This window comes from Daktulosphaira vitifoliae, unplaced genomic scaffold, assembly GCF_025091365.1.
Source record: "Daktulosphaira vitifoliae isolate Bord-2020 unplaced genomic scaffold, ASM2509136v1 Scaffold_1, whole genome shotgun sequence".
Taxonomy (NCBI): Eukaryota; Metazoa; Arthropoda; class Insecta; order Hemiptera; family Phylloxeridae; genus Daktulosphaira; species Daktulosphaira vitifoliae.
In genome coordinates, this window is record NW_026099572.1 from 22,994,394 (window position 1) to 23,009,813 (window position 15,420).

At 24.2% G+C, this 15,420-nt stretch overlaps 1 protein-coding gene across 2 annotated transcripts; it reads left to right on the forward strand.

The window, feature by feature from the left end:
- The first annotated feature begins 524 nt into the window (after positions 1 to 524).
- LOC126899455 (phospholipid-transporting ATPase ABCA3-like) lies at positions 525 to 15,308 on the forward strand. Of its 2 annotated transcripts, XM_050674408.1 has the most exons (22): positions 525 to 659; positions 1,492 to 3,113; positions 3,183 to 3,337; positions 3,396 to 3,551; positions 4,032 to 4,103; positions 4,546 to 4,684; positions 5,173 to 5,422; positions 5,604 to 5,912; positions 7,205 to 7,261; positions 9,693 to 9,766; positions 10,426 to 10,538; positions 10,660 to 10,894; positions 11,077 to 11,300; positions 11,361 to 11,643; positions 11,703 to 11,828; positions 11,911 to 12,129; positions 12,189 to 12,452; positions 12,544 to 12,785; positions 13,029 to 13,176; positions 13,238 to 13,448; positions 13,612 to 13,828; positions 14,770 to 15,308. In XM_050674408.1, the coding sequence occupies exons 1-22, from the start codon at positions 643 to 645 to the stop codon at positions 14,947 to 14,949; spliced, it is 5,313 nt and encodes a 1,770-aa protein (XP_050530365.1). In that variant the 5' UTR covers positions 525 to 642; the 3' UTR covers positions 14,950 to 15,308. The 2 variants fall into 2 exon arrangements, with proteins under 2 accessions (XP_050530365.1, XP_050530373.1); XM_050674416.1 differs by lacking the exon at positions 7,205 to 7,261 and having other exon boundaries at positions 526 to 659; positions 9,693 to 9,757; positions 14,770 to 15,307.
- The last annotated feature ends 112 nt before the right edge of the window (positions 15,309 to 15,420 follow it).

The following is a 15,420-nucleotide window of genomic DNA, read 5'->3' on the forward strand; positions in this document are numbered from 1 at the left end:
ATTCACTAGCAATTTCATTCTGTATTGGTACATATGATTTACAATAAAATAATAGGGTACTGATTAAGTTAATTTGTGTACATACTAGAGGCTTGGTCCTACTCTAAAATAAATTGACAAAGTGATCCTAAAAAATTTAAGAAAAATACATTGAGGAAAAAAGAATCATTTGTAATGAATTGTATATACAGCCCTCTAATTGTAATTATTGTTACCAAGCCAATTTAAAGCACATTAGTAATTTTTATACATAAATAATATTTATAGCTTAAGAAATTACTTTATTTAGCTGTAAATGATATCACGACTTTAAGAGCGTTTTTTAAATTTTATTATGCTTTACATTTTTTACACGAAGTTAAGCAGTGTTCTTGTTAAAAAAAACAGTAATTATTTATAAATTGTGTTGTTTGACCTCAACGATAGGTAATATGTAATGGTTTATTGATATATCTATTGGTATCTAAATACCTAAGGCATCACCACAGCGACTATAGCCAAAATACTGACACGATGAATATTAAATCTATCTAACGTGGTCTCTGTACTTGTTTGCTTCATTTATTTTTTTTTAATATAAGTTCTTATTCTAGTATTGTGCTTTGATATTTATGTACTATCATTAAATAGATATTTTAAACGATGAATATAATGACCAGGTAATACGTTATTAATGAAACATTAATTTTAAAAGTAGAATTATAATTTGACCTAAGTTGCTAATACCACCGCTCCAATTGCAATGATGTATTACAGTCGAAATGTTTAAAAACATCAACAAATAAATGGATAGTATAAAATTTTAAATAAAAATGTGTTACATCTGCTAAAATATGATACTTTCTACAATTATAAATTGTATTATATTGTTGTCTGCGATAGTAATAATTATGGTTGTGGATGTACTAGTCATATCATAAGCCTTATCATGTTTGTGACTTCATTTTCTATATAACGTCATGAACAACAAACGAATATTGACTCATTTTACCAATTTGTAAAATTGAGTAGGGATATCTTTTTAAGTAAAAAATGCGTTCTACTGTAACATCTTGAAATATTAATCTAGTTCTAGCATCAAATTATTATTTTGAATGTTTTGTTAAAGTCAGAAGAAAAAAATGTAGAATGTCTTATAATAATAATTTTCCTATTTATATTTAAAAGTGGTTAAATTGTATAAGACTATATCTATTTAACGTTAGTTTGTTTTAGTACTGTTGTACAGTTTTGGTAAGTAATCAAAAAATTATTTTGATATTTATGTAAGAATAAATCGTTTTATTATTATTTGAGAAATATTTTAATGTTTAATATAAAACTATTTATGTTCATTGTGATTTATCTTAAACTATCATAAGAATTAAATCATAAAATTGAAAAAAATAAAAATAAAATGCATTTTGAAATAATAAAACAAAAAACTTTTTGATAATTTAATTAGGATTAATATATTAAGGATTAACATCAATTATACAATTTTTGTTTTAGTAAAATGTGGTTAAAAATTAAAGTGCTACTATGGAAAAGTTGGTGTTTACGGAAGAGATACTGGATTGGTTCTATTTTAGAAATTACTATTCCAATGCTATTATTCTTTTTTCTTATTATTGTAAAATCTAATATATCAGGAACTTTTGATAGTGAAACTATTATTCAGAATCAGTCAATACCAAATCCGGTAACAGAAGAGAATTTATTTACAGAATTTAAAAAACGATATTCTGAATCTGACTTCTTGTATACACCTAATACTACTCAAGCTAAAATTATAATAGATAATGTAGTATCTATGTTAGAAATAGAACCTGATAAAGTCAGACCTGTAAGTAATGAAAGTGAAATAGTAAATTTTTTAAAAAACTTTTTTAAAAGCCATTACAGTGATTATAAGGAAGGATTTGGAATTGTTTTTGAAAAAATAAATTCAACATCGTTCAGCTACAAAATAAGGCTGCCTAAAGAATCATTTAATACTGATTTATTATTTCCAAATTTTCAAGTACCAGGACCAATGGATAGTGGAGAACCTTACTTAAAAACTGGTTTTCTTGCTTTACAATTAGCATTGGATAAGTCTTTTATTCATTTTAGCAACAAATCTGCTAATTCAATTGATTCTCATAATTTTTCAATTCAATCTTATCCATATGCTCAATTTGCAGCAGATTCAGATTTTGAAAATATGTTTCAGATAATGCTTCCATTGTTTACAGTAATTAGTTTTTTATTAATGTGTTCTAACACAATTAAAAGAGTTGTAGAAGAAAAAGAATCAGGTGTCAAAGAACTAATGAAAATGATGGGCCTGAAACCATGGATGATTTGGACTGGATGGATGTTACATAATTTATTTGCTTATTCTATATCAATTACAACAATTGTATGGTTGGTTTGTGTAAAACAAGATCCTAGTGGAGGAAAAATATTAAATCATACAGATCCTGTTTTATTTTGGATATTTTTGTTTTTATATACTATTACTGGAATTTTTTTTTGTTTTGCAATAAGTGGTTTTTTTTCTAAACCTATATTTGCTACAAATGCTGGACTATTTTTATGGATGATTTCATTTAGTATTCCACACAATATAATAAAACCAAATACTAATTATAAAATCAAATTAATTTTCATGTTATTACCAAATGTAGCATTATCTAATGGTTATACTTCAATAGCTTCACTTGAAACACAAGGTAATGGCCTTCAATTTTCAACTCTTTTTACAAGTGGAAGTAATACTTATTTTTCGGTTGGTTTCATCTTCTTTATATTTATTCTTGACTGTATATTGTATGGATTTTTGGCTTGGTATTTGGATTCTGTAAAACCAGGAAAATATGGTATTGCCAAACCTATAAACTTTTTATGTAATTGGTTTAAAGAAAAATCTGAAACCAATATAATGGAACCAATAAATAACAGTACAAGTAAGTTATTTGAAAAGGCTCCTAGTGACTATGAAATTGGTATTAGTATACAAAACCTATATAAAAGTTTTGGAAGTTGTCAAGCCGTAAATGGAGTTAACTTAGATATATATAAGGGTCAAATTACTGCTCTTTTAGGTCATAATGGTGCTGGAAAGACCACAACTATGTCAATTATTACAGGTATTTTAATGTTGTGATTTTATATTTATATATTTGTTCAATAATTTAATTATTATTTTATGTGTTCAGGAATGTTTTCTCCTACTCATGGCTGTGTGAAGATAAAAGATGGTGACATATATAACAATCTAGACAAGTTTAGAGAAAATCTTGGTTTATGTCCGCAGCATAATTTATTATTCAATTATCTCTCAACCTTGGATCACTTAATATTCTTTGGAATGGTATATTTAAAAAAAAATATATTTTGAAGTAATTTTTTCATTGTAATCTTAATTTTAGCTCAAAGGATTATCATTTAGTGTTGCAAAAACAGAAGGAATAAATTTGCTTACACTTTTGAATATACTTCCAAAAAAAGATGAACTTGTTAGTAATCTTTCAGGAGGAATGAAAAGAAAACTTTCACTTTCCATTGCATTGATTGGAGATCCAGAGGTAGTATAATTTCTAATGGTAATTGTTATTATGTTGTTTATATTTAGTGTTTTTTCTTTAAAATCATTTCTTGTGGTAAAGAAAATGGTTAAACCCATAAAGCCGTGCATAATGTAATGAGCTTTGGTACCATGTTTTCCCAAATGGATTTACCCAAATGTATTGGTCATCTAATCATATAAAAATTTAGTTTGACTTTAACAGTGATGGTTGTAGATAATGAGAAGTGAGAATAAATTTTTGAAAAGTGTATAAAAAATTGATATTTTGGAAAAAACTTTTACAATTATCAAAATGAAAACATCATGGTGTATTTTTAGTTTAAATAAATTTAATATACTTTTGTTTAGAATAGTAAAATAGATTTGTAATTGGGGAAATGATTCTCTCTATAATACTAAGTAATTTGATTAGTTATTTTTGTATAACAATTATCGTATCGTAATTATTTAAGATAAAATATTAAAAATTTATTTTCAGGTACTTATATTAGATGAACCAACATCAGGAATGGATCCAGAATCACGAAGAGAAATGTGGGACCTATTATTGGTAAAAAAAATTGATTTATATCTAAGATAAAACAGTGTTAGATTTTTTTTTTGGATAATCAAATATATTATATTATATGATATTGCCAATAATTCTATTATAGTTAAAAAATAATAATTAAACAATAGACCTTAGTTATAATTACCAATGTTCTTTCTTTAATGTTAGCTGTGTTAACTTAAGTTGTTTAATAGAAACTTAAATATGCTAAAAACATGTATCTAATCAATAGTGCTATAACACATCATTTAAAATTCTAACCATTCTTGTATGTGTTATGTGATGTAAAATTTTTTATAGATAAATTTTTGTTTCAATTTTAGACAATTTTTAGTATGATAAGCAAATAATAAAAACATGGATAGGTTCTGGACTTATTTAAAAAGTTTAGTTTAATATCTATAATAGTTTTTTTATTTAATTATTTATAAATTATTTTTAGTCTATAAGAGGAAAGCGAACTATATTGATTACAACACATTTTATGGAAGAAGCTGATGTTTTAGGCGATAGAATTGCAATCATGGATCATGGAAAAGTAATATGTTATGGAACGTCATTATTTTTAAAGAAAGCTTACGGTAATTCCTAATGATATAAACATTTTTGTTTTTTATATTTATGTTATGGTATATGTGGGATTTTGGGAAATTAAATTTATTGATTATTGTACAGTTTAAATTATTGTACACATTGTTTGATCTCATTATATTTCACAAATATAATTTTGTTCATTATTATTCTTATTAATAAAATATAAATTCCTATTTTACTTAAGTTAAAGTATATTTACACAGTAAACTGCAAAAGCTAAATATGTATATTGTTATTGAAAAACTTAAGTTGATAAATTTTTATATGAAAAGAGTACGAGATAGAATTAAATATTTTTTTTAAAGTTTATAGAACAAAGAAAAATGTAATATTCATGGAAAAAAAATTTTATTTTACATATTTTTAGAGATATTGTAGTGTGAGGCATGTTTCAGGAATCTCACAATAGATCTTGTCTCTCTAACAGCAATTAATCTATAAATGTTTGTTTATTTATTCACTTATAAATTTTTAGGAACTGGATATAATTTAACTATTATTAAAAAAGAATCTTTTGATGTTATTGAAATGGCCAAAGTGATCAAAGATTTTGTACCTGAAGCAAATCTTCAAAGTTCATTAAGTGCCCAAGTAGTTTTCAATTTACCAAATGAAAGTTCAAACCAGTTTCCAGAATTATTTAGAATGCTAGAATTAAAAAAAGAAGAATTTGGTATTTCTGGGATTGGTATATCTTGTACTACAATGGAAGAAGTTTTCTTAAGGTAATTAATTAATAATTAAAAGTATGATTTTCTACTCTTAAGCCTTTCATAGTACAGTTTATACTTGAATATTTGATCATAGTTTGTGTATATTGTTTATATTCTTATATTTTTAGATAGTTATTAAATTATAACTTTTGCTTATGTAAAATGTTATTTGTATATAATTTGTTTTTATTAGATCAGGAGGAAATGCACAAGAAAATGAAAATAATTCACCAGTTCATACTCCTACTGGTTATAATGATTATCAACTAATTATCAATAAGCACGATAATTGTAATGTTGATCACATTACAGCTTTTTTGGAACAATATATCCCTGAATATTCACTAATGGATGATTTAAGCAATCAAGTTGTTTTCAATTTACCAAGTAGTAATCGATCTCAGTTTAGTTCTTTGTTTTCTGCATTAGACTTCCAGAAAAAAAATCTCAAAATAGAAAGTATAAAGATTTCTCATTCAATTTTTGGTGTCATTTATCCTAAGTAAGTAAAACACCATTACAAGAACAATTTTATATTTTATTACCTATAGGTAATTATAGATATTGTTTTTGAAGCAATTGGGAATTAATTCATATTTATTGAAATTTGTTCTTTAAAATTTAAGATATAGTTATTTATTTATGACAACATTTTATAACTGTGGTTTTAAAACTTCTTTTAGTATCTTTAATAGAAAACAATAGTTTTAATAATTTTATTTATACTGTATAATTCATTTATCATAAACTACTAAAAAAATTGTAAAATAAATAAAATATTGAAAGTTACAAATATTTATTGATTTTTGAGCTAATTACGTTTTAGTATCATCCCATCTTAAGGAGTTTCAATTAAATTGAATGATGCTATAAAGTAATTAATCTATGATAAATCATAAAATATGTAACTAAAAAATAAGTTTTTTTTTAATATTGTATTTGTTTAGCAAGTAATTTAGTGGTTTATAATAAATTTATCATTCTGTGTACACACAATTATAAGATAATAATAATCAACAACAATAATAACAGCAATAACTAACATATAAAATTGGTTTGACTGGTCAATAACAACTTTTGAACCAGTATTTCAGAAATTATTAACAATTCAAAGTAATAACTAGAGGTAAAGAAAAGTGGGTATTGTTATTTGTATAACTAGACATTTTTGGTTGTATTCTTCCTCTCATCTACATATAAATATGTCAATAATTTTTGAAATTATGATCTAAAAGTTATTATCCAACTGTAATTTTCTTAATTTAATCTCTATTAAATATGCTAATTAATTATGTGTGATGTCATTTGAAAAATTAAAATTAACACCTATATAAGGTATAAGGGATGAAAATAACAAAACTATATGATTGAAAAATTAAGAGAAACAGTGAACTTTAAAGAAACAAGTAAACAAATTATTAATATTCTTTTGTTTTTAAGTTTTTGATATTAAAACCTGATTTTCAGTTTTTGATTTGTAGCGACAATATTCATGATTTTTAAAGTTACTCATATTTTTTTATATTAATTTCTTACTAGTAACATTATAATAAAAAAAAAAAATCTATAAAACTTTAATGGAAAGATATTAAAATGATTGATAATTACCTTTATAAATGGTAATAATAATTACAAATGATATATTTTAGATGATTATAATTTAAAATCAACAAATTATCATTCCTCATCAAGGGAAAAAATATTTTTTTAAGAGATTTTTTTATCTAATTTAATGTATTTTTGAATATATAGTAGTAATAATATCTTTTTTTTTTCCAATTAAATTTTTTAAAGGGATTTTAATCATTCAGTAAAGTTATCTATCACTACAAATTATATCAAGAATCAATGGTGAGGAATATTATATTATTAACTATTGTTAGTTGTGTTTGTTTTTAATAGCATTATTCACTGTAATAAATTGTTCATAATTTGTATGTCATATCTAATAAAGCACATTTTGAATACGATCAGAGTTATAGAAATAATCATTGATAATTTGGGACTAAATAGTGCCCATTAATCTAAAATCTCTTAATCTATTACAGTAGTCCCCAAAAAGATTTTATAAAGGGTCTAATATGTATGTTGAACATTTATGGTGGGTCATATACTGTTAAGTAGGGCTACCAGATGTTCCGAGTGAAAAATACGGACATATCAAAACCTACCCCCCTATTGATAATTGGAAAATAAAATTTTTTTTTTTTAATTTTAAAAAAGTAGAAGAAATAATCAAATTAAAAAAAAATATTTTAATTTGTTTGCGTGATAGGTGATGCACATTTATGAAAATTAATGATAATCGATAGAAATTAATTGTTATTAATAGGAATCGATGATNTTTTTAATTTTCAAAAAGTAGAAGAAATAATCAAATTAAAAAAAAATATTTTAATTTGTTTGCGTGATAGGTGATGCGCATTTGTGAAAATTAATGAGATACGATAGAAATTAATTGTTATCAATAGGAATCGATGAACGATAATCTAGATTGACATTTTACTTGATTTTACGACTTACGTATAACTTATTTTATTTTCAATAAATTATAAGTCACATACATATTCATTCTGCAATTGGTTTTATTGTCTGAATAATTATATTATAATGAACATCTCAAGTATTCGCAATACAACTGCATGCTTACACAGTAGTTATATTAAAAGCTAGTTATTCCAGTGCCGCATGATGGCATGGTTGGTCACTACTCAAACTTATAGTCTGCCTGATTCTGCCCATTTTTACATATATTTTCTTTCTCTTTCTCACCTCTCAGAGCAAAATAAGAGAGAATGTGACAGAATTCTCCAATTACTCGCCACTTCACGTAATTTTTTCATAGACTTAACTTTTTGAAAATTTTTGATCATTTCATGAAAAATACGGACGATACGGACGTCTGGTAGCCCTACTGTTAAGAGATGATTCCTTAAAATTACTCTTTTGGTATATTTAACTTAAGTGCTGCCCTCATAAGTATATAAGTAGGTACCACTACTATAGTATATTATGTGCACTTTTCACTGTAATAGCTGGCTTAAGATATTTTGCCACTCTGAATAATGTTAAAGATATTACTCAGATATTTTAATTTTTAGATAATCTTTTTTTTTTTTTTTTATTATCTTATATTTTGAATAAAACTACCAAAAAATGTTAAATGCTACTTTCAGCGGTCATATGAGCCTTAAGTCAGTTCTGTTTATTATAGCTTTTTTCACCGAAGTTTAATATACTAATTTTTTAATTTAAGAGGTTCAATTAGTTTACTTCTTANCTCTTTCTCGCCTCTCAGAGCAAAATAAGAGAGAATGTGACAGAATTCTCCAATTACTCGCCACTTCACGTAATTTTTTCATGGACTTAACTTTTTGAAAATTTTTGATAATTTCATGAAAAATACGGACGATACGGACGACCCTCAAAAATACGGACGTCTGGTAGCCCTACTGTTAAGAGATGATTCCTTAAAATTACTCTTTTGGTATATTTAACTTAAGTGCCGCCCTCATAAGTATATAAGTAGGTACCACTACTATAGTATATTATGTGCACTTTTCACTGTTATAGCTGGCTTAAGATATTTTGCCACTCTGAATAATGTTAAAGATATTACTCAGATATTTTAATTTTTAGATAATCTTTTTTTTTTTTTTTTTTATTATCTTATATTTTGAATGAAACTACCAAAAAATTTTAAATGCTGCTTTCAGCGGTCATATGAGCCTTAAGTCAGTTCTGTTTATTATAGCTTTTTTCACCTAAGTTTAATATACTATTGTTTAATTTAAGAGGTTCAATTAGTTTACTTCTTATATATGCTTATAGAATATTGATTTGTTGGCTAAATTCAGTGTTTCTTTTAATTTTAAGTCTTTAATTTTTTTTTTTCATTAAATTATTTACCAAAGAATGAATTTTGTTGCTGTCATGCAAGAAGTAGAAAAGTGATTTTATTTTTTGAAATACTTAAAAAAAAATTGAAAAACTTTTATTAAATAAATCATAAAACATTGTTCTATATAATAATTAAATCACATATATTTAGTAAATTTATGAGTTAAATTATTCTTTTAAAATATAAAAAAATAAAATTTTCATTTGGTCACTTATTGTAGAACAGCAATGATTTATTTGAAAGAAATATGGAAAATAAGTATTGTTTTAATTTTAATTTATTTGTCTTAGCTATAGCTAAAACCTAATTATATACATTTATTACTAATTTATTTTATGATATTAATTCATTAAACTTACCTTAAAACATTTGTTTATATAGTTCCAATGGAGTTGGAGATGATATAGATGAACAAAAAGAAGGATTTAATGGAGATGTTACTCAAAGTAATCAAGGTTTTTAAAGTTTTTCATTCTTTTGTACTTTAAGTAATACTACATTATTTTATTTTGGCTATTTTCAGTTTATATAGGGTGTTGAATAATTAAGGAAACAGACTTCTATTGTTCTCATTATATGACAATTAACCTGTTTTTTGCTTACTGAATATTCTATATACAAAGTACATAAGTGGGGGGGCGTTAGGTATCTAGGCTCCTTTAAAAATTTGAGGTTTACTAGAAGACATTTTCCTTAAAAAAAAAAAAAATTCCCTTGTTCTTCGTAAATTGGCCATATACCTCAAAAAATTATAACTGTTAAAAATGATAAATTAAAAAATTGTTTAGCTTTCTCAACTTGTTTTTGTTAAAATGTTTTTAAAAATGTATTATATATATTAGTCAATGTCAATTTTTCAATCTATACTATTTTCTTCTATGTTTGATACTGATCGAATTAGTTTTTTTTAGAATATCTACTTAGAGTTAAAATTTTTTTGAATATTGATCAAAACTTTAAAGTAGAATATTAAAGGCTTTTTATTTATTAATTTTTTTAATAATAGAATAATTCTTTTGTCATCAAATAAGATGGCTAACTAAAAAAAAATATTTAAATGCTTCAATGCTAGCAGACCCTTTTTTATCAAGTATTACTTTTTTTTTTGTTTTAGCTCTTATGCCAAAATATGTAAGTGGTATAACTTTGTTGAAAAATCAAATTGTAGTGCTGTTGTCCAAAAAAATTCTTTATTCCTTAAGAAGATGGTTTCTTACTTTAATATTTGTAAGTTTTACTTAAAATTATCTTTTAAATTATTATTTGAACATTTTTAAAAATAATAAAAAATGAGTAAATTTAACATTTTTTTAAAAATTTATAATGTTGTAATTTGTGTTTGTTATAGGGTATTCTTCCATTACTTATAGCTTATCTAACCTTAAATTCAAGTTATGACTTATTTAAAGCTTCAAGTCCCCCTAAAAAACTGCATTTGGCATTAGATGCTTATGAAGATAGTGATGTTTATTATCATGTTGGAGAAAATTCAACTAATAAGTTGGAATCTCGTTTTGCATCTATTTCAACAATGTATCATGCCACTGTTACTGAGCTTTCTTCTGATCAAAATTTAGTAAATTGTAATTACAAATATATATATATATATATATTTTGACCATAACAAGATATAATTTTGTTCCAATTCTGTTTAAAAATGTTGTGATATTAAAATTAAATTCTAAAAAAATTATTTTAAAATATTAATACATTTAAATCAAAATTGAGTTCTTTAAATAATTTAATATTTTATTTTATTTTAAAGACTTGCTAGAACTATGTTCAATGGATGTCTTTAAATATAGATCAAAAGTTATGATTGCTGGAGATTTTAATGAAACACAAACAACTGTTATTTATAATAATATAGCCTATCACACTCCAGGTATTGCTGTAAATATGTTTACTAATGCATTGCTGCAAAAACTATCTGGAAATAATGAATCATCTATATCAGTTATAAATGAACCCATTCAAAACGAAGATAAGGTATGGTTAGCTTTAAATTTTTCATCCTTACAATTTCAATATGATCGATTTTAATTTTAGAGTATTTGCGGAAGTAACTTTGTTTTGCAATTAACAATAATATGGCTTACTATGTTTTCTTCTGGAGTTTTATATTTCATATGTTATTTTATTGCATTACCTTTGAATGAAAGAGTTAGTGGTATTAAACATTTACAAATTATGTCAAAACTATCTCCTATTACATACTGGATTTCATGTTTCATATGGGATTATATTTGTTATTTTATTGTTATAATTACTACTATGGTAGTTATATACCTCTTTGATGAATATCATATTTTTAGTGGAAAAAATGAGCTTGGTAAGTGCAACATTCAAGTAAATTATTTGGATTTTATATAATGAACTGTATCATTTTAGGTGCTCTTTTCATAATATTTATTGCATATGGTTGGAGTTCAATATTTTATGCATACTCTTTCAGTTTTTTTAAAAAAACCTTGATTTCTTCTATATCCTTATTCATAGCCATAAATTTAATATTGGGTAAGAATAAAATAAAAATGTTTATTGTATTTATTATTTTTTATTCTATATTACACAATTGTTTTATACATTTTTCTAATAGGGATGATAGTTAATTCTATGCTGTTGGTTGCAAAATTAACTGGGTTGTCTGAAACTCATGATAGCTCATTTTCATTTTGGTATAATATTATCCGGTATGTGATTTTGTTAGTGCCACATTTTTCATATACTGCTTGCATTGTTGGTTTTGTTTCTATTTCATGGTCAAATAATATGTGTAAACTCTGTAAGACACCTGATGCCCATGAAGCATGCAGTGGTAATTAAATATAATTAATCTAATAATTGTTAAAATAAATATATCTATTTTTATCTCAGGTTCTGATTCAAAGATGAAACAATATTTTGAATTTGCTTCTAAACATAACTCGTATGCTATTTTAGAAGAGCTTTTATTTTTAATTTTTAGTAGTTTAATCTACATTGCATTCATACTTTTAATGGACTATAAAGTATTTTCTACTTGTTACCAATTTATTTTCAATAAAATTGTTGGTTCTGGAGAAAGCTACAAAGATGATAATGAAGATCCTGATGTTGGTGGTGAAAGAGATAAAGTTGATGCTGCTAAAGCTCGTGTTTGTGAGTATAGTTTAACAATAAAAATTGTTCATTGTTTTTAGTTTTATGTTAGTTATTTTGTGTATAAATCAATTTTTCTTATTTTTAACAGATAATGCAACATCACCAATATTAGTTGTTGATAATTTAGTTAAAAAGTTTAACTTAAAATTTACGGGTGTCCGAGGTATTAGTTTTACTGTTGCACCAGGTGAATGTTTTGGTTTACTTGGTGTCAATGGTGCTGGTAAAACAACAACATTTAGGATTTTAACTGGTGATATTTTCCCTTCTAAAGGAGATGCATATATTCAAACAGATGAAATTTTCAAACTGAGTTCTTCATTTGGAAAGGTAATTATTAAAAAAAAAAAAAAATTATTTTTTGCTAGACATTAATTTTTTACTTTTTTTCATTAAAATTGTTCTTTTAGTGTAGGCCTACTATTTCATAACTTTTTTTTTATAAAAGTCACTTATAACTTATTTAAGTATACATGTTACTTTTTTATAATGTAATAATACATGAATAAAATTATATAGTAATAAAATAAGGTTATTTGGTATTTAACAGTTTTTTGTGTATTGTTTGTATAGTATATATCAATGATTGGTTATTGTCCACAATTTGATGCTATTAATGATCAACTTACTGCGGAAGAAACTTTAAGGTTAATGGCCATTTTAAGAGGAATTTCAACAAATAATGCTAGTAAACATGTAAATAAATGGATTAAACTTCTAGGTAGTTGAGTCTAATGTGAACAAATTAAATTTGTTTTTTCATTAATTTATTTAAATTTCAGGTCTAGAAGAGTATAAAAATAAGCAAAGTGGCACATATAGTGGAGGAAATAAAAGAAAACTGAACACTGCTATGGCTCTTATAGGAGATCCTCCTGTAGTATTTTTGGATGAACCTACCAGTGGTGTAGATCCCATAGCAAGACGTAATTTATGGCAACTTTTAGCTGTGAGTCAAAAAGCTGGACAAGCTGTTATACTTACTTCTCATAGGTATTGTTTTCTAGAAAAATGATATTTTTCTAATAAAAGNTAGCTGTGAGTCAAAAAGCTGGACAAGCTGTTATACTTACTTCTCATAGGTATTGTTTTCTAGAAAAATGATATTTTTCTAATGAAAGTGTATTTTTTTTAAATTTTTCATAAAATTTTTTAGTATGGATGAATGTGAAGCTTTATGTAATCGTTTAACCATAATGGTAGATGGGGTAATGAAATGCATTGGTAGCATTCAGTACTTAAAAAATCGATATGGACAAGGATTTACAATTATGATAAAGCTTATCCATAATGGTAATCAAGATTTAACTGCTCTAAAAGAAGATATAATGCGTCAATTTGCTCCAGATATTTATCTAAAAGATGAACACAAGGTAATATGTTGGTTAATATTAAAAAAAACTAAATAATAATACATTTCTTAAATGTCCTTTCTCTACGTTTTAAACTTTGAGGTTGAATTTAAAATAGCCCTGAAAACTATATTTAAAAAGTTGGCAGTAATTAACGTGCAATATAGCAATTAATGTAATGTATACAGATTATAAAATGAAGAGTGTAGAAATAATGTTTTATGTAGTAATTCATAAAATATATTATCTGATTCTTTAAATATAATTAAATGGCTTCGTAGTATGTTATTTCACAAAAATGTAATGTGCACAAATTTTTTAGATTTCATATTTTTGTGAACTATGCTATGAAGCCATCTACTTATATTAATAGAATCAAAAAATATATTTTACGAATTGCTACATAATACTTTATTTGCATCAACTCTTCATTTTATAATCTGTATACATTATAATTTTTTTAAATTTAATATTTGTAACATTTCAAAAATTAAACCATTATTTTATGGATATGTATAGAAATATGTTTAACTTATACTAGATTTACTAAAAAATTTATATTTATTGTTTGAAAAAAAATGTCACCAAAAAAATAATTTCTCATAATGTTACAAATTTAAGATAATTTTTTTAATAATGACCAAAAGTGTGATTAATACATTTTTGCCCTTAAAGATTAATAAATGTTTGGAAATATTTTACTGTTTTTTGTTAGTTATTTATTTTTAGGGGGTTGAACTTTATCTATCATTCTTCATTAATTTGTTTACAAATATTGATAAAGTTCTATGTACTTATTATTTTTTACTATGAATTTTACAAAAGTTTAAATAAGTTTATGTTCTAGATAAATTGTATTATTTTTGCTTTTGATGTTACCAGCGAGTGCTTCTTTCAAAGTTATTTTGTCTTTTAGAAATATTTATTTTATTGCTGCTTTTTCTATTGTTACCATTTTTTAGGGTTTATTACATTATCATATTACTAATCCGAGAGTTCCACTATCTGATATATTTGGCCACATGAAAGCAATTAAAGAAAACCACTCTATTGTTGAAGATTACACAATTAGTGATACAACCCTTGAGCAAGTATTCATAGCATTTGCAAAAAAACAAGCAATTTTAAACACAAATTTATAAATTTACAATTATTTATTTTCTAAAGTATTTATTAATATTTGTGATATGAATTTATTAATAAATTAGTTCCTTTAATTTCTAGAGTTGACCAAAGTATCTATGTTATTACAATTATGATTTTTTATTTTATTAATATTTCAGTAAATATTTCTATTTATTGAAATTCTCTCATTTGTTTTTTATTAATAATTTTCATTGTTATTATTTAAGTGAATTTTTTTTTTTGGTACTTTTTATGTTTAAATTTGAGATAAAATATTAACTGTTACTTTAAACATATAAATATTCATATTTTTTACCAAGTGATTTTAATATTTCAAATTATGTACTTACATTTAATTATTGCATAATATTTTTTACATGTCATTATTATTTTCATTGTCAATTTTTTAAATTTGCTTACAATTTGTAATAAATGTTAAAATAATAAACTTAAAATTAAATATGTGTTTAATTCACTTAAATTATTAA

What these genes read in the sequence shown, in the direction of transcription:
- LOC126899455 (XM_050674408.1), top strand. An exon ending in GGTTTCTTACTTTAATATTT is followed by an intron (nt 10,539 to 10,659) that starts GTAAGTTTTACT and finishes TGTTTGTTATAG; the next exon opens with GGTATTCTTCCATTACTTAT. An exon ending in ATCTAAAAGATGAACACAAG is followed by an intron (nt 13,829 to 14,769) that starts GTAATATGTTGG and finishes ACCATTTTTTAG; the next exon opens with GGTTTATTACATTATCATAT.